The sequence below is a fragment of the Nyctereutes procyonoides genome, unplaced genomic scaffold, assembly GCF_905146905.1.
Source record: "Nyctereutes procyonoides isolate TBG_1078 unplaced genomic scaffold, NYPRO_anot_genome, whole genome shotgun sequence".
NCBI classification, from domain to species: domain Eukaryota; kingdom Metazoa; phylum Chordata; class Mammalia; order Carnivora; family Canidae; genus Nyctereutes; species Nyctereutes procyonoides.
This window is the reverse complement of record NW_026575040.1, coordinates 24,944,665-24,966,854: the sequence shown is the minus strand read 5'-3', so window position 1 is coordinate 24,966,854 and position 22,190 is coordinate 24,944,665. Positions and strand designations below refer to the sequence as shown.

Here is a 22,190-nt window from a genome sequence, read left to right as displayed (position 1 = left end):
ACAGGAAAAATTCAAAGTACTCAATAAATACAATGCTCAATATCTGGCCATTGTGTTTCGTTTTAAGATTTCATTTATTCATGAGAGAGAAAGGCAGAGACACAGGCAGAGGGAGAAGCAGGGGGAGCCCTACGTGGGACTCGATCCCAGGACCCCGGGATCAGGACCCGAGCCAGAGGCAGATGCTCAACGGCTGAGCCACCCAGGTGCCCCACACTTTTAACGTCCAGTCCTTAGGTTTGGATTTTTCTCTGGGGCGGACCAGAGAAAAGTGGTTTTTATAATCCACCCACATATAATGCTTAATTCCAAAACGGGAAAGGGCACACGGTAGTTGCAAGTCTTCCGTGTGTTCAGTTCTCCCGGAAACCAAACCATCAAGATGCAGTTCTTGCAACAGCTCCCGCCACCACTAGGCCTCATCCTGACACAGCCATAAACAAAGTGGAGAACCACGTTTTCACGACTACACGTGTTTCTGTAGGAGCAGCATCTTTCACAACTCACTGCAACTAAACCTCGAGAGTAGACGTCCAGAACCGCGTCTCCTCCAAGCGGCCTCGCAACCCAGCCCCGGGCTGTCAGGGTGTGGGGCCCCGCCTCGCTCCGGGAGCCCGAGCCGGGCCGAGCGCTACAGCCGCACCGCCCGCCGCCGACCGGCCGAGGCGGGGCTTCCCCCTCTAGCCCCGCCCCGCGTCTCTCCCCGCCCGTTGCTTTTGTCGCGGGACCTGCGCGGCGCCCGTCTCTAGCAACGGCCCTAGCAACGGCCCTAGCAACGGCCCTAGCAACGGCCGGGCTCCGCCCTCCTGTGTCCCCCGGAAAGCGCTCCGCCGCGCCCGGACCGCGACCTCCGCCGGGCGCGCGCCTCGAGCCCCGGCGGAGCGGAAGACGCGGGAGCTGAGCGAGGACCCGCGGGCGGCGCAGGTGTGAGTCCCACTGCGGTCCCCGGTGCGGGTCTCGGCGCCCCTCTGCGGACCAGTGGTCTGGCGGGCGCCGCGCTGCAGGGAGCGGACGCTGCGTGGCCGGGGCCTCGTGGCGGGCGTGCCGCGTGTCGCCTGTGAGCGGGGCCCTCCCTGGTCCCTGGGCTCAGGCGCTTGCATTTTCTTAGGAACCTGCGGGCCCTTTGGGAAAAAGGCTTCCAGATTTTTCCTCAAAAAAAAAAAAAAAAAAAAAAATTTTTTTTTTCCCCTAACAATTATTTTCAGTGGTTTCCGCCCCAAAGAAAGTCTGTTCTGGCAGGCAGTCCCCTAGGCACTGTTCTTACTATTTTTTGGTGTTTGGAGTGGTTTGGGGGGTTGGGAATCCCAGAAGCAGCTTAGCACACAGTGGGCCATGCTGTGTATTTAAAATATTAAGACAGTGGTTACTAAATAAAGCCAAGGAGTCTGTTTCTTATGTCTAAATTTTTCTTGGGAATGTAGGACAAGTGAAGAAGTATATTAATACTTTAAGATGCTAGTTCACGGAGTTGGATGATAAAATCCCCGCTTGACTTGAAACCACAGCCTGGAAGGGTTGTTTCTGTCTGAACCCCAGTGTGCCGTGATGGGTGGTGTGGGAGGGGCCGTTGGTCCTGTACGAAAAGGGTCACCTTGGATTTTAGAATATGAATGTTGGGCCTGTGTATATTATGTGACCAGGTTCTTAAAAATACTTAAGGAAAAAAACATTTGCAGGGGGTTATATCCAGCACTGAATTGGTCTGCGATACATGGTAGGGGAGTTTTTATATAGTGTTCCTTTGGGAGGCCACTTGTAGCTCAGAGCTTTTAACATCGTTTTTTTTGGGGAAAAAAAAAAAATCTGTCGTGCTGCCACTCGTGCCAAGTTGCAGATGACCGTTAAATGCGGATGCCAGGTTTGTCAGGTTCCTCAGTAGGGAGATGCATACATACGCTTTCTTTTTCAGAATCATTTTGATTTAGTAAGTGTCCGATTCCTCCTGCTGCATAAGACACAGGGATAGATACTAAGATCAGCAGAGAATTCTGTTCTTGCAGAGTTGGCTGATAGGAGGGATAGCTTGGCTAAATGGCAACTCCAGACTAAAGCAGATTTTTCTATGCTAAATATGTGGCACCAGTAATAAGTGGGCAACGGTAAAGAGAGGTCAGAGATTGAGATTACACCCTACCTGTGTAAAATCCCTAAATAATCTCTTTTTATGTGACTATGGCCCTTTTCCCAGCCTCTCCTCAGAGGGGTGCTTTTAGGACACCGTGCGGTAGGTCCCTCCCTCGGCTCTGCTTCTGGGAAAGCAGGGAAAGCAGGACACCGGGCCTGTCTCTCCCCTGGGCAGACCTCACGGGAACACCCCGCTATTTATTAAATCACAGTGGCTGGTGTTCAAAACAAAACAAAACTAGATTGATCATCTAGATCCTGACTTTGAGACTAAAAATGGAGGATTATATGCAAGGCAGAATTAATGGGATTTGATGAGTAATTAGTTTTGTTGGAAAAGAAGTTAGAGGAGGAGTGAAAAATGTTTTCAGCCTAAGTTAGAGTGATGAATGTACCCATCATGTTAAAAGTATTTGTTCTTTAGGAGTAAGTTCTTTTTATGTTTTCTAGGTAACTCCCACATCTCCACTTGTATTCCCTGCACAAATTTGATGTTAATAAGTATTTTTTGAAGGTTGTGAACCATCACGTTTACAACAAACTTTTGGTACACATTTGAGGCAGGCTGTTAGGTCAGGGCAGATGACTTCATTATATGGGTCAGAGACATTTGGAGGGAGCAGGCCATGACTCTTTCTGGCCTCTTTTAGGTGGCCGTCACAGCCCTAAGTGAGAGTGTATGGGTGAGACAGGGAAAGGAGCCAAAAACATTTCACTTTCACTGCCTTATACATGTTTATGTTGTTTTTTTTTTTTTTTTTTTTTTTTTTTTTTTTAGAGGAAGAACATTTATATAAAGCTTCATTAATATCCATTCGGCTTTATGGATGGAAAGCCAAGTGAAATATATAGGAATAATTCTGAGGCAGAAGGCTCTTTGAGGGCGCTAGAAAAACATATCAGTAGTTTTCCATTGAACATCAGGAAACATATTGACTTTTCACGGCATCCCCAGGAACTGTGTACTTCAATCCCATTATTGCCTGGGCCTTTTTCTGGCATATGCAGACCCCCTACAAAGCTCCTGGAACACCTAGGAAAATGGAGTCAGGTTGAATTAGTCTGGGGCACCTGGGTGGCTTAGTCAGTTAAGCATCCACCTTTTACTCTGGTCCTAGGATTAAACCCTGAGGATTGGAGCCTGTGTCAGGCTCCCTGCTCAGTGGGGAGTCTGCTTCTCCCTCTCCCTCTACTCCTCCCCTTCTGCTCTTCGTCCTGCTTATGCATGTGTGCTCTTTCTCTTTCGCCCTTTCTCTTAAATAAATAAAATCTTTTTTTTTTTTTTTTTAAAGTCATCCTAAGGACAAGAGCAGCTTTAATGTCTGGGAAGAGATCCTATTAGTCTCTGGAAATTGGAGCTACAAATCACCTGTTGGGCAACCAAAGGTCAGCAATTGTCACAAGCCAGTAGGGGTCTCATTACTACACTTAGGAATGTAGTTAAATTCCCCTTAAATCTTGGTTTGGGTTTGCTCTGGTGTTGCCTGAGGTCCTTACAGAGAAACATTTTTAGGTTGTGATAGTCTTGAGTTACTCCATCATGGGACTCATCCTAAAAAAGAAACTGGACTGAACTAATTTAACTTGACTCCATTTTCCTGGGTGTTCCAGAATGACTTTTTGATCATAGTCAGGATTTCTCCACCTGGATCTGTAGACTCTCATAGATCTGCAAGCCACTTGAAATTGTGTTCAAAATATTGTGTTTGTGTATGCATTTTCTGCAGATAAGGTCCAAGACACAAGATCTTAAAAGGATCTGGGACTCAGAAAAAGGTGGCAGCTTGGTAAATTTACTTTGAGTAAATTTGACCAGCATATTTTATTTTTCCTTGTGGCAAGGAAAAAAAAGTGGCAAGCATCTTTTTTCTTTGCATCTTTTTGTTTGGGTCTCAAACTTACTGGGATTTACAATCTATGAAAAACTCTTGATGAGTAATTAAATTAGTATCACTAACTTCCTGTTGGTTAATTATGTTGCATATTATGTTCTACTGGAGTTTTGTTCACTTTCTATTTGGGATACCACAAAAAAGTTTCCTGTTGCAGTCACAGCATCTCCCCTGTCTGTTTGTACTCAGAATGCCTGGGGCTTCATAGTTAAACACCACAATGTCATAAAGCTTTATAATGAGAGACTCCTTTTACAGCTTTGGAATGCATATCAAATCAAAACGGCCCTGGTCTCTTTTCTCCTTTAAAAGATACTGTGCTTACAGAGTATTTTAATAACAGTTGGGACAGCCATAATTCTTCTTGGAAGGAAATACTTAAATGGGAAAGTTATTTTACTGTTTTATCACTTAGAACTCAAGAATCTGAATGATTCATATTTTTAAAAAGTGGTATAAAGTCTTAGAGCAAGAGGACATTAATGTTACTCTCCAAAATTTTTAAATTTATAAGATTACACTTTATTTCTCTGGGCATGTATTTCATCATTTGGGATATTTTACAAATTGTAATTGGCAGTAGATGCCTGTCCTATTTAAATGGATGTTTAGTTATATTTTTCTGTGTGTGATTTAAGTTGGGGAAGAATATATCCTTTAGAACATAACCAACTAAATTTTACTAATTTCACTGCAACCTTGTATTTTCATTAGGATTCAGGTTGAGATTTGATGTCATATAACATCAGTTTAAAGTTAGATCCTACAGAGTTGAATACATTCCTGGCTGATACATTAAAACACTATATTCCTATATAAAACAAAATAAGAGTCACTGAAAAATATATTGTTGGTACCTAAATTTTATATTTGAAATACTTTGTCTAAGAGAGCACCTTTTTATTTTTATGGGGGGAATGGCCCAGAAGGGTAACTTACTGTTTTGAGTTTATTACTTTTTAATTTTGTACTTTCAGTCGTGCTAATTTAGTGGTTTATTAACACTTGTTAATAAATACTAAAAATAGCACACAGTTGTGAGTTAAATTGAGTAATTTTCTTTGTGGAGGCAAGGAATAAAATATTTCCTGTCTTTATTTCACCCCTCCGCTTTTTTTTTTCTTTTGCAGTGCACCCGTAATTTATGTTTTAGAAATAGATGTTAAACTTTGGTTTGAATGAAAAATGTCTCTCAATCCACCTATATTCCTCAAAGAAACGGAAGAAAATAATTCAAAATTTGTAGAAATACAACACTCACAAACTACTTCCATAGCTGCAGAAGATCCTCTTCAAAACTTACGCTTAGCATCTCAAGAAGTCCTTCAAAAAGCTCAGCAAAGTGGAAGATCAAAATGTCTCAAATGTGGTGGTTCAAGAATGTTCTATTGCTATACATGTTATGTCCCAGTTGAAAATGTACCTATTGAACAGATGCCACTTGTGAAGGTTGGTAAGAAATTTAATTATTTGAAAGTAGGGAAAGAAGTTTTAAAAAGACATCTCATATATACTTTCTCTGATACAATTGATAAGGGTGATAAATAGTATTATTATGGAAATGAATAATATTAATAGAAAAATTAATCTTACAGACTAGTAGACCTATTTGTTTTTCTTGTCTCTGGAAAAAGAGATACACACTGCTAAAATACTTGGGTCTGAGATGAATGGTATTATTTTGAATGAAATCAATTACTTTTTCATTAATGATTATAATTCATCTGAAACACAGGGGAAAAATATGATAAACATGAATACTACAAGAGACAAGTACATAGATTGCCTGAAGGAAGTTCAAAAGCTCCCTCAGGATCTTGGACTTCTTTTTAAGAAAACATATCCTGAAGGAGCTAGGATTGATTTTTGCTTAGACTTTTGTAGAACAGACTTAGCCCCATCCTAGATGGAGATGGATCTCATGTTGGTGACCAAAACTAAACTAAAATTAAAAAGACTAAGATGTGGGGTGCCTAGGTGGCTCGGTTGGGTATCTGGCTCTCGATTTCAGAACAAGTCTCAATCGCGGGGTTCTGAGTTCAAGCCCCACTTTGGACTCCACACTGGATGTGGACCCCCCCAAAAAAAAGGAAAGACTAAGATCTACTCATTTGACTATGTTATAATTGTAGCGTTTGAAGCCAGATTTTAAAGTGTTGATTTGAATTGATTGCTTTATACTTTTTGTTGCTTACCAAGACTATTCTTGTGTAGATCAAAGGTCTATAGACCATGATGTCTATGTAATCAAAAAATTTATTACATATATGTCAACTTGTCTAACACTGACATGAACTTTAGGAGTAAATCAAATAATGTATAAAATTTGCTGCTTACTAGGACTTTAGAGAGATTAAACTCTACACATGGACTCATTAGAACTTTCTAGTGAGAAAATAAGTTAAAACTAAAAAGATTTAATGTGATGATTTTAAGATTCATTTAAATTTGATGTAAAGCATTTTAATACTTATATTTTTCTACTTGAAATTCAATTTAGCTTATATGTCATCTTGGCAAGTCCAGGGTCTCTTTGGGGATCTAAAATCACTCTTACAAGCTATTGGAAAGTTTATTGTCCAAGAAGTAAGCATGGAATCTAATCAGCTTCATAGTTACTTTAGAAGAACTGAGGGCTTGAGGAAAATAATCTTCTTTAAGTTTCCTGTTATCTTGTAAGAATGTTACATTTCAAAAGCATAGTTTTTGAAGTATATACAGAATTTTCTATCTTCTGTTTACATTATAGCCACATAAAGAGTATCCCTTTAAAGGTTTTATTTTAAGATGTATTGTGTTCAAAAGGATTGAAGATCAGAATAAGAAAAGTCAGTAGCATACTGACTTTTCATAATAATTTATCTTCATAAAAATTTAGTAATAGAGGATTATTTTCCAAAGCAGTGGTTTAATGTCCACTCTTTAGAAGTGACTTAAAACACTATGCCATGTGTTTGATCAACTCTAAATGGCCTACTGGAGCATTCAGAGTTTTTTAAAGTGTTTATATTTTAATGGCCAAATGTAAACCTCAGTATGTTAATATATATTAATAATAAAAACTAAAATTTTTTCTAATTTTTACAAATCATTCAGCATATGCTTTTAGATAGCCTGCTTGGGAAGGGAAGACGACTACATAATGAGTAAGTGGCTCCCAAGCTTTAAATTTTAATCTATGGAATAAATTCATAAATACTGATTTCTTTTTTCATGCAGAATATAGTTTTTTTTTTTAAATGTCATGAGAAATGCATAACTAGAAGTAAAAAGATGCTCTTGGTATTTTTTAGAAGAGGAGCAAAAAACCCCCACAAGATCAAAGAAAGCATCATCTTTATTAGAGTCCTAAAATGTAAGACTCTCTTTAGGAAAGTTGATGATCACATAGGAAAAGACTTAGGACTTCCTGCTAATGATATTTTGATAAATTTGGGCAGAATGGTTTGGTAAAACACTTAAAGAAAATACAGGTGTTAGAGAGCAGATTGATGTTCTTTATGTGTTTGAAAACAGAACATCTCTATTTGAACTGTGTCTGGTCAGCACTACTGGTGTTACCCTGTACTCTGTCATTAATTAAGAATTATCTTCCTTTAAAATGTGTGAACTAGAGCACAAACATATGTTTCCATGATTTGATCTGCGTCTTGGCTTTTGTTTTGTAGTGTCAGAAATTTCAGGCTTGCTCAGGGAGAACTAAAGGAACTAGACTGGGTCCCAGGAATACTTCTTGAACACAGATTTTTCACAATTGCCTTACACCTGTAGAATTTAGTTAATAATAGGCAAGGTACATGACTTTTTTTTTTTTTTAAGATTTTATTTATTTGAGAGAGAGTGAGAGAGAAAGGAGAGAGAGAGGTAGGGAGTGAGCATGAACAGGGAGATGGGCAGAAGGAGAGGAAGAAGCAGACCCCCTCCTGAGCAAGGAGCCTGACACGACATAGGGCTTGATCCCAGAACCTGAGCCTAAGGCAGAAGCTTAACCCACTGAGCCACCCAGGTACTCTGGTACATGACTTTTAAATACATGAATAATAGTCCTGTGTTCTTGATATAAATGATACCCTTCAGACATAGCAAGCTGATGAGAAATGTTGATGGTTAACCTTTGCAGTTTTCAACTCTACTCATCAGCCATGTAAGAAAGTCAGTTTTATTACTAATAGAATACTTTGTCATGATGTGCTTTCTTTTTCTTCTTTCCTCTTTCCTATCTTGCCTGGGCTAAGATAATGCTGACCTGGGACTGAGAGACCCCGGGGAAAGGGAATGTAGTGTCAACTGAGACTGAGCATCATGAGGAAATTCTGATGTAGAGTTCAGCCAGAAGTAGACTGATGTAAAATCATTTGTGAACTGCCTACTTAAATGGTAAATTTTCTATAACTAGAAGTTGGTTTGATGATTTAAAGCAATTGGCCCTAATTGGTCACTAGGCCTAAGTGGGGAGGGAAGGAGACACAGGGTTTGAAACCCTAAATTGAAAATTATTTGGGATACATATTTATGGCCCTTCCGGGATATACACCATCCTTTTTCCACACAATCATCCAGACAGATAAAGTCTATGCAGTTGAGGTCATTCAGTAGCATGCAGCAACTGCTTCTTTGAAAAACAGCTCTGTAATTGATGATACACACAATAATATGGATAAATCTCAGAATAGTTATTTCAAGTAAAAGTAGTCAGATGAAGAGTACAACTGTATGAAATTATTTATATAAAATCCTAGAAAATGCAAAGTAACCTATAGTTACAGCAGATCAGTCATTGCCTAAGCATGGGGAAAGGGGAAGGAGGAGGCACAAGAAGGCTTTAGGGGATGACAGATATGTTAATGATTTTGATTATAGTGATGAATTCAAGGATGTTAAAATGTATTATATTGTACTCTTTAATTATGTGGAACTTATTATACCAATTTTATTTGTTAAAGCTGTTTTAAAAAGCAAGAAAAATAATTTTGTACCTCAGGGTAAAATTAGCTTGCCCCAGGGTAAATACCTGGAATCCTGGCTGTTCTAGGTGGGGTGGGAGCTGGAGCAGTGCTTATAATAACAAGTAACTTATAATTGACAGTGAAGAATTCATCTTAGAGAGTTTCTTAGGTATATATTATGGGGGGTAATATGACTCGGCTTTCATTTTCATAATCATGGCTGACTACAGCACTTGTACAGGCATTATACAGAAAACTACAAGTCAGTGAAATAATAGTAAAATCTAACTCAAAAAATGTTAGAGAATATCATTTTTGCAAAGAGGTAGGATGTAATATATAACAAATAATGAAACTTTAAGGAAAATAGACAATGATTTTGAAGAGAGTTGATTTTTGTATAAAGTGTGTACCTCCTAGACCTATTCTGTTACTTTTCCAATTGATAATTATTTCATTTGTGCTGTTAAAGACCACTGATTAGGATCATGATGTTCATAACAAAGGGTCCTTTGAAGGTTGGTACCTTTGATCTCAAAGGATGTATAGGGAACAAAATTTTGACTTGAATTAGATGTGAGGCCTTTACCCAAACTTATATTTCCTTTACTGTCATAATATTAACAAACCTAAAGTTTATAGGAATTATAAAAAAATGTTCTTGGCACAGATACTGAAATGCAAGGAATTGGACTCAATACCTAAGTAGCTTAAATAAAAATGACCTTGAAGTATTGCTTTAAGAACAGATTCTGTGTTAAATGAGTTGGAAATAATTGTTCTATTTTATATGATCAACAATATCAAGGAAGAAATTTGGGTTTGCTTTATGACTCTTAGCATTCCTAATATTCTGGTTTGAAAAGTATGCCTTTCAAATTATATTATAGGAACTCAGTTGAGCTTGTTTAAGCTTTGAAGATAATTTTTATTAACATAAAAATTAGAATTTTTATATTTATTGTGTTCATTTGTCTTTTTTTTTAATTTTAGCTTCCACTGAAGATTGATATCATTAAACATCCAAATGAAACAGATGGCAAAAGTACTGCTATACATGCAAAACTATTAGCACCTGATTTTGTAAATATTTACACGTATCCCTGTATTCCAGAATACGAAGAAAAGGACCATGAAGTAGGCAGCTTATTTTTTACAACTCTTCATATTGAATCTAAAAAAGAGTTTTGAATTCTGTTGCCTTTCTGAACTTACTTGAACATAATTTAATATTTTTATTAATGACCTGGGGTTATCTTTATGTAGCACTAAGCAATACAATTTATTTATTTCATTGGTATCTTCAAAGATCAAATGATCTGAGATTGTTAACACTTTTTTGAACCTTGTCTTTCTACTTTTTATAGTTTTTCTGCGTTATTTCTTCAGGTTTTTACTCTGCTAATATTACCATGCCTGCTCTTACTTTCTAGCCTCTCCATTTTCCTGCCAATACTATGTATAGATGATTTAATTTCATGCAAACTAAGAAACCATATTACAGTTGTTGGAAATTGGAGACATTGTTGGAATTTCTCCAAAAGAATAAAAGAAATTCTGAATTGGAAGGATTTTCAAGAATTCTCTCTGAATTAAGAGCTTTATAAGATGGCCTTTGTAACATCTTTTGGCTGTTCAGAGGCCTTACTTTGATCATTTTTAGATTCTTAATTGGTTTTCACAGAGTTGAAATTGTCACATTGGTGAGATATTACTTCTCTTGTTGAAAAGTAATAGATCTCAAAAAAACTAGGCCTTGGGTACTTCTAAAAGAAGTATGTAAACCCTTTTAGTTTTGAGACCATTTATTGGTGTGGTTAATCTGGAAACAATTAAAAATCAATGTGTTCATTTGTTCTAGGCAGAACTTAGTTTTCCTTTCCCATCTCTCTCTGTATATATTTTGGTTGAGTTTATATAGAAAGTGTTTGTAAACGAGTTCTGGGTTTTGTTTTGTTTTGTTTTTTAATTTATTTATGATAGTCACACACAGAGAGAGAGAGAGAGAGGCAGAGACATAGGCAGAGGGAGAAGCAGGCTCCATGCACTGGGAGCCCGACGTGGGATTCGATCCCGGGTCTCCAGGATCGCGCCCTGGGCCAAAGGCAGGCGCTAAACCGCTGCGCCACCCAGGGATCCCGAGTTCTGGGTTTTGGATCTAGGAATATATTTGTGTTTCCCTCTCTGGTCAGCAAAGTATCATTTGAATAGAAGACAGTGCTAGGTTCTATAAAGCGATATGTTTCAATCCAAGAAAATTACAAAGCCCTGATCTTTGCTAATTGGGTATAGAGGAAACATAGGCATGCATTATAAATGTTTGAGAAACTTTTACAACTCTGAAGTTTTTAAATTCAAGATTTTTTCTTTTATTTTTATACTGCTTATTTTTTCATATTAAAAATGGAATATGCTCATTAAAAAATTCGGGAAATATAGAAAAATATGGGCGATAAAATGCCCATGATTTGACCAACATTTGTTCATTTAACAAATATTAATTGGTGCCTGCTTTGTGGCAGGACCTGTTCAGACATTGGAGGCTCTGACAGTGTGTAAGGTTTCAGTTAAAACATGCTGAAGAAAGATAGCATTATTCCTTGAAAGTCAGATTTTTCTATTTTAATTTTTAATTAAAATTTCCTATTTTTAATTTTCCCTGTAATAAATATATTTTAACAGATATTCTGGGTATTTTTCCCTGTAATAAATATACTTTAACAGATATTCTGGGTATTGTGAGTTGTATTTAACAGATATTCTGGGTATTGTGAGTTGTATAAATTCCCAAAAGTGAGATAACCAAAAGGTATGAACATTTTAAGACTCTTGATTTAAAGTGCCAAACTGCTTTCATGAAGAGTTATATTATTGAAACCTGACATCAGTAATGGATATAAAGGCCCAGAACACCATATCCTCACCAGCATTGACTATATTTGTCTTCTCTCTGCTTGTTATAGAGGTGAAAATCGTGTTAATTACTGTTTTTCATTGGTTCTTTTACCTAGTATGATGTACTTTGTCTCTTATGCTGTGAAATACAACAGGATTTAGTTTTTTGATTCCTTATACAATTAACGTGGCTTCTATCAATAGGCAAATAACTTATTTTGAAGCAATACTTTTAGCTAGTATGTTATGGTTTATAAATTATTAAGGGATAGCCAAAAACTTTACCATACTTATTAAAGAAACATAAACTTTAGAATGGCTCAAGTGGTTGTTATAGAACCTAATGTTTGTTTCTCAGATATTCAACATGTTTGTTTTTCTTAAAGTTTTAAGAATATCAGAATTTATTCATTTTGAAGATCATAACAGCATAACCACTAACTTAAGTTTCTTTGCTTTAGGTTGCGCTTGTTTTTCCTGGACCTAAGTCTGTCTCAATAAAAGATATTTCTTTTCATCTGCAAAAAAGGATTCAAAATGTTAGAGACAAAAATGATGACCCTGACAGGCCATCTATTAAACGCAAGAAAACGGAAGAACAGGATTTGAATGACAAGTGCCAAGACGCAACACTGAAAAAAATTATATTTATAGATAGCACCTGGAACCAAACAAACAAAATATTCACTGATGAAAGACTTCAAGGTAGGAATACAGAATTGTTATGGATAGCTTCTTCCCCTAACTTTCATTTCAAATACTTCAAACCTGCAGATATATTGAAAGAATTGCATGGAATACCCATACATTTTGCCACATTTGTTTCATTTCTCTATTATATGCGTGTGTGTGCTTAGATATTATACACATTTTTTGTTTGACCACTTGAAAGTAAGTCACAGGCTTTGCAATACTTCACCCTTAAATACCTTACTGTACATCTTTTAAGAATAATTGCATAATTGCAATACTATTATCATTCTAGGAAAATTAACAGAAGTTCTATAATATCTAATATAATCCATGTTTACATTTCCCTAACTGATCCAGAAATATCTTCTGAAACCTTTTTTCTTCTGCTACAGCATATAGACTCATATTCCATATAGTTTTTTATGCCTCTTCAGTCTCTTTTAATGTAGAGCAGTCCCCTGTTTTTGTTTTCTATGACTTAGACTTGTGTGAAGGGGACAGTTGTCTGAATGCTTTGTCCTGATTAGATTCAGTTTAGTGTTTTTGTAAGGATACTTAGAGATAAAGATAAATCTAGGGTTGTGCATGACAATTCCAGTTTATACCTTTTGTTTTGATATAATTATTAATAGCATTCCCTTTCACTCTCAGAAATGAAGCTATTAAGCTGATAAATTATATGATTACCATATTCATAGATAAAGTTATATATTTATTGCATCAAATCAGGAGCTATATAATTTAAGTTTCATTATTAGTAATAACTTTAATTATTTTATCAAAGTGAGGATTGCCAGATCTATTATAAAAGTTCATTTCTTCTTTTTGAAGCTAGTAATAATCTTTGAGGTGATACTTTGAGACTATGAACTATTTCCCAGCTGCTTTTCACTGAGTGGTTTTAGTATTCATTGATGATTTGCCTAAATCAGTGGATACATTGAGGATAGCAAAATGATGACATTTTAAAGTATTCTTTCTTTTACATTTGTTAGCTGGCATTCTTATATGAAGAGCTCCTCTTCCACCTATTCCTTTTTTTTTCTCTTCCCTTTTATGAGATCAGTATGGGTTTATCATATGTAATATGTTGTGATTGTATTCCTTTTGATACCCAAATTGTCTCAGATCATTTTGCCAGTAGGAGCCCTTCAAGTCTTATGTGGCATGGCCTCATCAGTCTTTCTGGTACAGCAGGATGTCCCAAATTCACTTGTACTTTTTTCGTGCCTGACCTAGAACCAGTGATTGTGCAAAGGAGCTATGGTTCTTTTTAGTGCATTAGTGATATACCAAGATCTGGTAAATTTGGAGCACTTGGGTGGCTCCGTGGTTGAGCATCTGCCTTTGGCTCAGAGTCGTACCCAGGTCCTGGGATCGAGTGCAGCATCAGGCTCCCTGTGGGGAGCCTGACTCCCGCTCTGCATAGGTCTCCGCCTCTCTCTCTGTGTCTTTCATGAACAAATAAATAAAATCTAATATATATATATATATATATATATATATATATATATATATATATATATCTGGTAAATTTATAACAACTTGGATGTCATTGTTTCAGTTGATAGAGCCAAGGAAAATAAATATATATCATGAGTTCACATGGATAGTTCCAATTCCAAGACTTAATATTATAGGGATTTCCTTCCTTTTGTTATACCTTTGTACTCCCTTTCTCTTAGAGTGAAAAGTTCAGTTCCTAATAAAATAGTTTAAAAGTGTTGCTTTGCTTGTCCAAGTAGCACAACTAGTAACAGAAGCACAACTAGTGCTCAGAAACTCATGGTACTTCTCTTGTTTACTTGCATCTTACTCAGTTCTTCAGGCTTTATCAGTAGCTTCTCTAGAAACTAGATTTATTTCCAGCCCTTGATGACTTTGTTTGTATACCATGTATGATTAGAAGGCAAGAGAGAGCTACCTAGTTGGTTTTAGGCAGTTGCCAAATAGATTCAACCTAGGAGAGCTTTTCTTAGACTGCTGTGAAAAATGCATGTCACTTAGAAAAGAAAGTTAATGACAATTTTTGGAGTTTAACTTGTGGTGAGTAATCCCAAACTAAAGTGTAGTGACAATACTAGATTTAGTTTAATTGACAGAGTTCATACCTCTGAGGTCAACATACATGTTAGTTAGATTGTTTTGTCATTCTAGTTGTGTGTTTGTATGTGAGAAAGATAGGCAGAAAAATAGAGGCAGAGATTGTGTGTGTGTGTGTGTGTGTGTGTGTGTGTGTGTGTGTGTGTGTGAGTGTGTGAGAGACAGACAGACAGTGGGGGAGAGGGAATGTGAGAGGGAAAGGAAACACCTGAAAGAACCTTTTGCTGTTTAATAGAGAGATGAAACCCTAAGGCCCTGCTCTTTGGAGTGCTACCTGTGAATATTATTACCTTGGATCCTTACGGCATCAACTCAGGCATCAACTCATTCTTCAGTCTGAAGATTTTTCTGAGCCACTTTCTTTTATAATTACCTTATATGGTAATTGAAAGGATCAAGTGAAAGAACGTGAGTGAGAATAGTTCAAAAAACTATATAAGGAATTATTGAGGCACAATTCAAAATCTGTTTTCAGAGTGTTCATACTTAAGCTTAAGGCTTAAAATCAGATTTGGAAAAATTTCTGTTATTCCTTCCAGATCACATAGTAAGTATCATATATTGTTGTGCCCAAGATCACAAATCCGAGAAACCACCAACAACCGATGCAAACACACGAGGGTTTATTTACAAGCTCGAGCCTGGGTCCAAGTATACCGGACACAGCGGAGCAGGGACTTGGACCTGAGACTAAGAGGCTTAGCAACTTTATAGGGGCCAGTGGCCAATGGGATACGTAGAAAGTTGCACAGTCATGCTGGTCCACTCGCAGGTGGCTGATTGAATTACATTTTACCTTAAAGTATCCATTTGAACTGGCCTATCACTGAGCCGGATTTCCGGTTAGGGTGTGCCCTGAGCTTGACTAGGGTGGGGCAGTGCCCTAAGTAATAAGCAGGTCAGCACAAGGCGGGTTCAGCACAAAATAGAGTCAGTCCTGCTCTGCTTGTCCAGGGGTAGGGGATTTTGTTAAATTTCCTGGGTCCCACAATATTTCAATTCTGTGCTACATGAAAAATTTTAAAAGAGATTTCTTAATTACTTCAAAATCATGGAATAAACATTCAGTTTTCTCTGCATACCCTACTTCAGCCTCTCCCGTTTCTGGCTCTTTATTGCACCATACGGAATATTTGGGGCTCTGCACATATTTATAGTCTCTGTATATGTGAAATACCAGTTTCCAGATAAACCACATTACTTTTTCAAGAAACAATCCATGTTTGCTATTAATCATTGCCTTTAGGTTTTAAAATGTTTTATTACTTGATGGGATTAAGCTAAACAAACCAGCTCTAAACCTCAGATAAAAACCTCAAATGTAATATATGGGAAATTATGTTTCTGTTATCTTAGGAATGCTGAGGTTAAGAATGCCCTTAACAATATAAAAATATACCGTTTTGCCACATTTTACAGAGAAATAGCTCTGAATATTTTACTGCTGTCAAAATAAAACACTTGAAGGTTGACTGTGTAGTTTAATCATAAAATGTGAACCTACAAGTGAAGAATGTCATAACATTCTTGAAAATTCACTATAAGAAGCCTTGGGAGGACTTGGTGGGGAAGGATGGTATTTTTTTGTTCGGAAGGTAGTCCAAATGATAAACACTGGCATTATATTGTAATTTGTTTTAAAAATTAGCCAGCTCTCTGCCTTCATTTTGGCTGTATTGATACAATGTTTAAAGTGACTGCTTTTTTCAGATTAAAAGCATTGCTTGAGCTGTATTCAGTGTGTCATTGATTGCTGTATCATATATTGCCTCATTTAGTCCTCACATCAACAGTATGAGAATGCCTCAAGATTTTTATTCTCACTTTTCAGTTGAAGAAACTCAGGTAGTAATTTTGAAGAGAAATCTATTTATAGTTATCTGCATTTAAGTTCTAAAAAAATTTTCTGAATTCATCATAAAGTTATCAATTGCCAGAAATGCTAGTAAAAGAATTTTTTAATGTATGTGTTGAACTTTTAAAAAATAAATATTTTCTGTATAATCCCATGCCTGTCTATTTCAGTGTGTTTTAAAAGGTTCTATATACTTGTAAGTAAATCTTCACGACAGGATGGATTAGTTGTAATATTCACTAAATTATGATTTTTATTTTTAACATTTTAGAGCATACTGTATTAGAAACCAGCACCATTTAATAGTAACTCTTTGTTTTTTTAGAAATTACATGTAATATCAAATCCTATGTGAAGATTTAAATTATACTAATTACTTAGAACATTTTCAAATGTCTGCCTTACTTCTTGGGTATAATCAACATTAATACAAATAGTACAATAAGGTTTGGTTTGGTTTGTTACAACTTTTGTGTATCTTTGAATCAGAATTGTTCAAAACAGCTAGATAGAATACTTTAAAGCTTTTGTGATTTGTCTGTTTATTCAGTAATATTGGTTAAACACCTGTTCCTAGACAGGCGGTGTCCTAGATTGGCGGATATGAAGGAGAATAAAGCAGTATCTCTACCTTCCAGTCGATCACAATGGCTATTAGTTAGGGTTGTCTCACCACTTGAAACAGAAACTCAGATAGAATCTGAAAACAAGTAGTGGGTTTACTTTTTATGGGTTAAAGTCCAGAAATGGGTAGTCCAAAGCTGTTTCAAAGATTTCACAATCCCTATAAAGACTCAGGCTCATTCCGTTTTCTTCCTCCATCACTTTCATCCTCACACTTGTAAGATAGCTGTTGGGTCTTGAGACATCCCATATATATTTCAGGCAAAATAAAGGACAAAGGACAATATGTATATGCCCACTGAGTCTGTCTGTTTCACTAAAAGTAAATATAAGAATAATAATAATAGCTTTCTTGGAATTTCCACCTAGGAGATTTCATTTTTCCTTTCTTTGGCCAGAATGCTTTACCTGAGCACTCTGGCTGTAAATAAAGCTGGGAAATTTTTAGCTGGTATAATGGTATAGCACATAGTGATATAATGAATAGTTAAGAACCCAAGCACCAGAATTGTATCAATAACTTTTATCTGTGTGCTCCCCTATGCCACTCCACTTCTTCCCCAGAGTTAACTGTTCTCCTGAACTATGTTTTTATCATTACTTTGTATATTATTTTTATACATCTATTTTCATATTCTTTATATTATTTAATTTTATTTTGACCTGCATGTTGTATTCCTGGGGGCCTGAAATCTAAAGTCACCATTTTGTTTCTAAGCTTTGTCTATGTTATTGTATGATTAGCTATAGTTTGTTCATTTTTACTGCTGTATATTATCTGACTGTGTGAATATACTACAGTTTATCAGCTCCTACTGATGAAACACTTGAGTTGTTTCTAGTTTTTGCTCTTACAAATAATGAACCTACAAACAGTCTTATGCATGTATAAGGTTCCTTAAGGAAATATACTTAGAAGTGGAATTTTGGGTTGAGAATGGTCACTTCTACAGATAATGCCAATTGTCTTCCAAAGTGTGGGTATAAACTTATACACCCATCACTGATGTATGAGAGTTCCCACTGATCCATGTTGCCTCCTACTTTGGTATTCTCAGATGTTTGATTTTTGCCAATATAGTGGATATAAAGTGGGATCTCATTTTGATCATAATTTGCCTTTCTTTAATAATTGGATTGAGCATCATTTTGTTCACTTATTTGGCCACACAAATCCTATTCTGTGAAATACCTACGTGCATTTTTCTAGTGTTTTTTTTATTGATTTGTAGGAATTCTTTATATCTACTAGAATGTAGATAGTAATCTTCTTGCAGTTCATGACTCATCTTTTAAATTTCTTTATTGTATTTTTTGAGGAACATGTAGAATTTATCAGACTTTCATGTTGAGCACTTACTGTGTCATTTATTTAAAACAGCTTTTTAAATTTTTATTTCTTTTAAGATTTTATTTATTTATTCATGTGAGACACAGAGAGGCAAACAGGCAGAGGGAGAAGCAGGCTGCCTGCTGAGAGCCTGATGCAGGACTCCATCCCAGGACCCCGGGATCATGTGCTGAGCCAACGGCAGATGCTCAACCACTGAGCCACCCGGGCGTCCCTTGTGTCTTGTTTAAATCCTCTCTACCCTAAGATACTATATATTTTCAAATTTGTTTATAGATTTTAAAAGTATTTTCTGTGTAAATAATGTCAATTATGTTTCTTCTTTTTCACTTATTTTGCATCTAATTAATTTATTGTTTTTATTACTAAGTCAGCTAAGACCTCCAGTGCATTGAGCAGAAGCCCTGTAGTGCTCATCCTTGTGTTTCAATCTGATAATCTCTCTCTTTTATATGGTAGGTTTCATCTATTCACATTTGCGATGAGTATTGATATTTTTGGACATATTTCTACCATCTAAAATTTTATTATTGTTTGTCCTGTTTTTAACTTTTTTTTCCTTTTCTTTGAAAACTCGAGTTTTTCTTTTTTCTTTTTCTTTTTTTTATAAAGATTTTATTTATTCATGAGAGACACCGAGAGAGAGGCAGAGATCTAGGCAGAAGGAGAAACAGGTTCCCTGCAGGGAGCCTGATGTGGGACTGGATCCCAGGACCCCGGGATCAGGACCTGAGCCAGAGGCAGATGCTCAACCCAGGTGCCCTGAGTTTTTTTTTTTTTTTTCCTTATTCCATTTTTTAATATTCCTATTTTGGTTCTTTTAGAAAATTGGACTGTGTACATGTGACTTAGAATAATTCAAAGTTTAAACAATATTTTAACCTCTGCTTTTGAATGCTCTAAGGATTTACTACACTTAAGTTTGATTCAGCTCCGTCTTAGTTGGCCAACTTACTGTTATTTTTGTTCTATCCTTTATCGTCAGCCCACAAATTAAATATTTTTATTTTTTTGTTTCATTCAGGCAACATTTATTTGGATTTGCATAGATGTTTATTGTTTTCTTTGTTCACCATTCTTTTAACCCAGACTGTCAGGATCCCTGGGTGGCGCAGCAGTTTGGTGCCTGCCTTTGGCCCAGGGCGTGATCCCGGGATCGAATCCCACGTCAGGCTCCCCGTACATGGAGCCTGCTTCTCCCTCTGCCTATGTCTCTGCCTCTCTCTCTCTCTCTGACTATCAAAAATAAATAAAAAAAAAAATTAAAAAAAAAAACACAATATAGTTTAAAAAAAACAACCCAGACTGTCTTTGCTGATATGCATTCCTTAGAAATTCTTTTCATCTGGTTTCCTGTTGGCCTGTGTTCAATTTTTGTTTCTCTACTAATGTTTTCATTCATGTTCTTAATAGATAGTTCTTCCGGGTACACAATTTTGGGTTGTTAGTTTTTTCTTTTGATACTTTGGAGATTTTTATTCCATAGTCTTCAATACTCTGCTAATGAATACTCTGCTAATATTGCTAATGAAAAATCTCCTGTCATTCTGATTACCATTTTTTTATATGTGATCTGACCCTTTTTTTTAAAGATATTTTAAAAAATTTATTTATTCATGAGAGACACTGAGATAGAGAGAGAGAGAGGCAGAGATAACAGGCGGAGTGAGAAGCAGGCTCCATGCAGGGAGCCTAACATGGGACTCGATCCCAGGTCTCTAGGATCAGGCCCTGGGCTGAAAGTGGCGCTAAACCACTGAGCCACCGGGGCTGTCCTGACCAACATTTGCCAACATTTAGCATAACACCCAGTGCTCATTCTGCCACGTGCCCCCCTCAGTGCCCGTCGCCCAGTCACCCAAACCTCCCGCCCACCTCCCCTTCTACTACCCCTTGTTCATTTCCCAGAGTTAGGAGTCTCTCATGTTTTGTCACCCTCACTGATATTTTCACTCATTTTCTCTCCTTTTCCTTTATTCCCTTTCACTAATTTTTATATTCCCCAAATGAATGAGACCATATAATATTTGTCCTTTTTCGATTGACTTATTTCACTCAGCATAATACCCTCCAGTTCCATCCATGTCAAAGCAAATGGTGGGTATTTGTCATTTCTGATGGCTGAGTAATAATTGTATACATAGACCACATCTCCTTTATCCATTCATCTTTCGATGGACACCGAGGCTCCTTCCACAGTTTGGCTATTGTGGACATTGCTGCTATAAACTTCGGGGTGCAGGTGTCCCGGCATTTCACTGCATCTGTATCTTTGGAGTAAATCCCCAGCAGTGCAATTGCTGGGTCATAGTGACCTGCCCCTTCTTAATGGCTACTTTAAAAATCTCTTTATTCTTGTTCTTTTGCAGTTTTACTATGTTGTGGCGGATCTAGACACTAATTTCTTTGTATTTATTCTGCTTGAGATATATTATTTCATGTATCTGTGACTTTGCACTTTTAAAAATAGTCTCTGGAAAAGTGATAGGCATTATCTTTTTAAATGCTATCTCTTCACCGTTCTCTTTGTTCTCTTTCCCTGGGAGTCTTATTAGACATTGGATCCTCCATATCTCCTAACATTTGAATTTTTTCCTTAGCAGAGCTAAAGAAACAACTCTAGGTACTTTGTTCATGAAGATAGAGCCAAAAAGTGATAATCCAGAAATAAACTTTTAACCATATTAAGGGCCATTAATCTGCCTATCTCTTTTAGTGAGTTTTACAATGATATTTTAAATGTCAGTTCATCAAGGAAATGAAACTCTTCTGAATATTGGTGAATTTAGTCCTGTCGCTAGTTAAAATTAAAAAAAAAAAAAGACACTGGCAGATAGAAGATAGAAAGAGGTGAACATCTTAATTGTTAACTACTTTTAACTCATGGTTGCAAGTCCTAAGATTTATAGATAAGTTAACTGTCATGTATAAGATTTTGTTCTGTTTTATATTACTTCTGTATATACCTTAATGCATTTAAGAAGATATTGTACTTGGAATTGGGATTGAAGGAACTTACCTTTACTCTTAAAGTCCTTTTTTAAAAAATTCTTAAAATAATTAAGAGAAATTATCAATATTGTGCCAGGCTCTGATTTATACTTTTTTTTTTAATTTGTTTTTGGCAGGATTGTTACAAGTTGAGTTGAAAACAAGAAAAACTTGCTTTTGGCGCCATCAAAAAGGAAAGCCAGATACCTTCCTTTCCACAATTGAAGCCATTTACTATTTTCTGGTAGACTACCATACTGATATATTAAAAGAGAAATACCAAGGACAATATGACAATCTCTTATTTTTCTACTCTTTTATGTACCAGTTGATAAAGAATGCCAAATGCTCTGGAGATAAGGAAACAAGAAAACTTACCCATTAGTTTTTAAGAAGCTACTTATGTCATTTTATTTTGCTAAAAATCAATAAACCTATAATTGTGCTTTGTTTATTCTTAGGAAATATCAATGTATTATCTGTAAGACCACTTGAAAAAATAAGGTTTCATTTGTTTATCTCATATTTTTTAAAGGGAGTTATTTCTAAGGGAATTTTCAGAAATAGAGTTGACTGAAAAACTCATTTCAGAAGTTATCTGCTCAATTTTGGCAAATCTCAATTTTATTACTATATTTTAACATAATATGTTTATAACTATGTAATTAGATATAATTAGATATTTGTTTAGGCATCTTCATATTTTTCCATCTATA

At 36.4% G+C, this 22,190-nt stretch overlaps 2 protein-coding genes across 3 annotated transcripts in view; one reads left to right on the top strand and one right to left on the bottom strand.

The window, feature by feature from the left end:
• FAM227B (family with sequence similarity 227 member B) overlaps nt 1–571 on the bottom strand; it is a 185,153-nt gene extending 184,582 nt beyond the window's left edge. Inside the window, exon 1 of the mRNA XM_055319907.1 lies at nt 508–571. The gene's annotated coding sequence lies outside the window, so the exon portion shown is untranslated. The remainder of the gene's footprint in view (nt 1–507) is intronic.
• Nucleotides 572–829: 258 nt separating this feature from the next.
• On the top strand, nt 830–21,929 carry DTWD1 (DTW domain containing 1). 2 transcript variants are annotated; one of them, XM_055320281.1, is made up of 6 exons: nt 830–926; nt 3,417–3,510; nt 5,147–5,465; nt 9,956–10,099; nt 12,319–12,562; nt 21,612–21,929. In XM_055320281.1, the coding sequence occupies exons 3-6, from the start codon at nt 5,202–5,204 to the stop codon at nt 21,857–21,859; spliced, it is 900 nt and encodes a 299-aa protein (XP_055176256.1). In that variant the 5' UTR covers nt 830–926; nt 3,417–3,510; nt 5,147–5,201; the 3' UTR covers nt 21,860–21,929. The 2 variants fall into 2 exon arrangements, with proteins under 2 accessions (XP_055176256.1, XP_055176257.1); XM_055320282.1 differs by lacking the exon at nt 3,417–3,510 and having other exon boundaries at nt 830–924.
• The last annotated feature ends 261 nt before the right edge of the window (nt 21,930–22,190 follow it).

Excerpts from the sequence above, each read along its gene's own strand:
- DTWD1 (XM_055320282.1), top strand. The coding sequence starts at position 5,202 with ATGTCTCTCAATCCACCTATATTCCTCAAAGAAACGGAAGAAAATAAT. Across the intron at positions 5,466-9,955 it reads AACAGATGCCACTTGTGAAG|CTTCCACTGAAGATTGATAT; the intron begins GTTGGTAAGAAA and ends TTTTAATTTTAG. Across the intron at positions 10,100-12,318 it reads ACGAAGAAAAGGACCATGAA|GTTGCGCTTGTTTTTCCTGG; the intron begins GTAGGCAGCTTA and ends TCTTTGCTTTAG.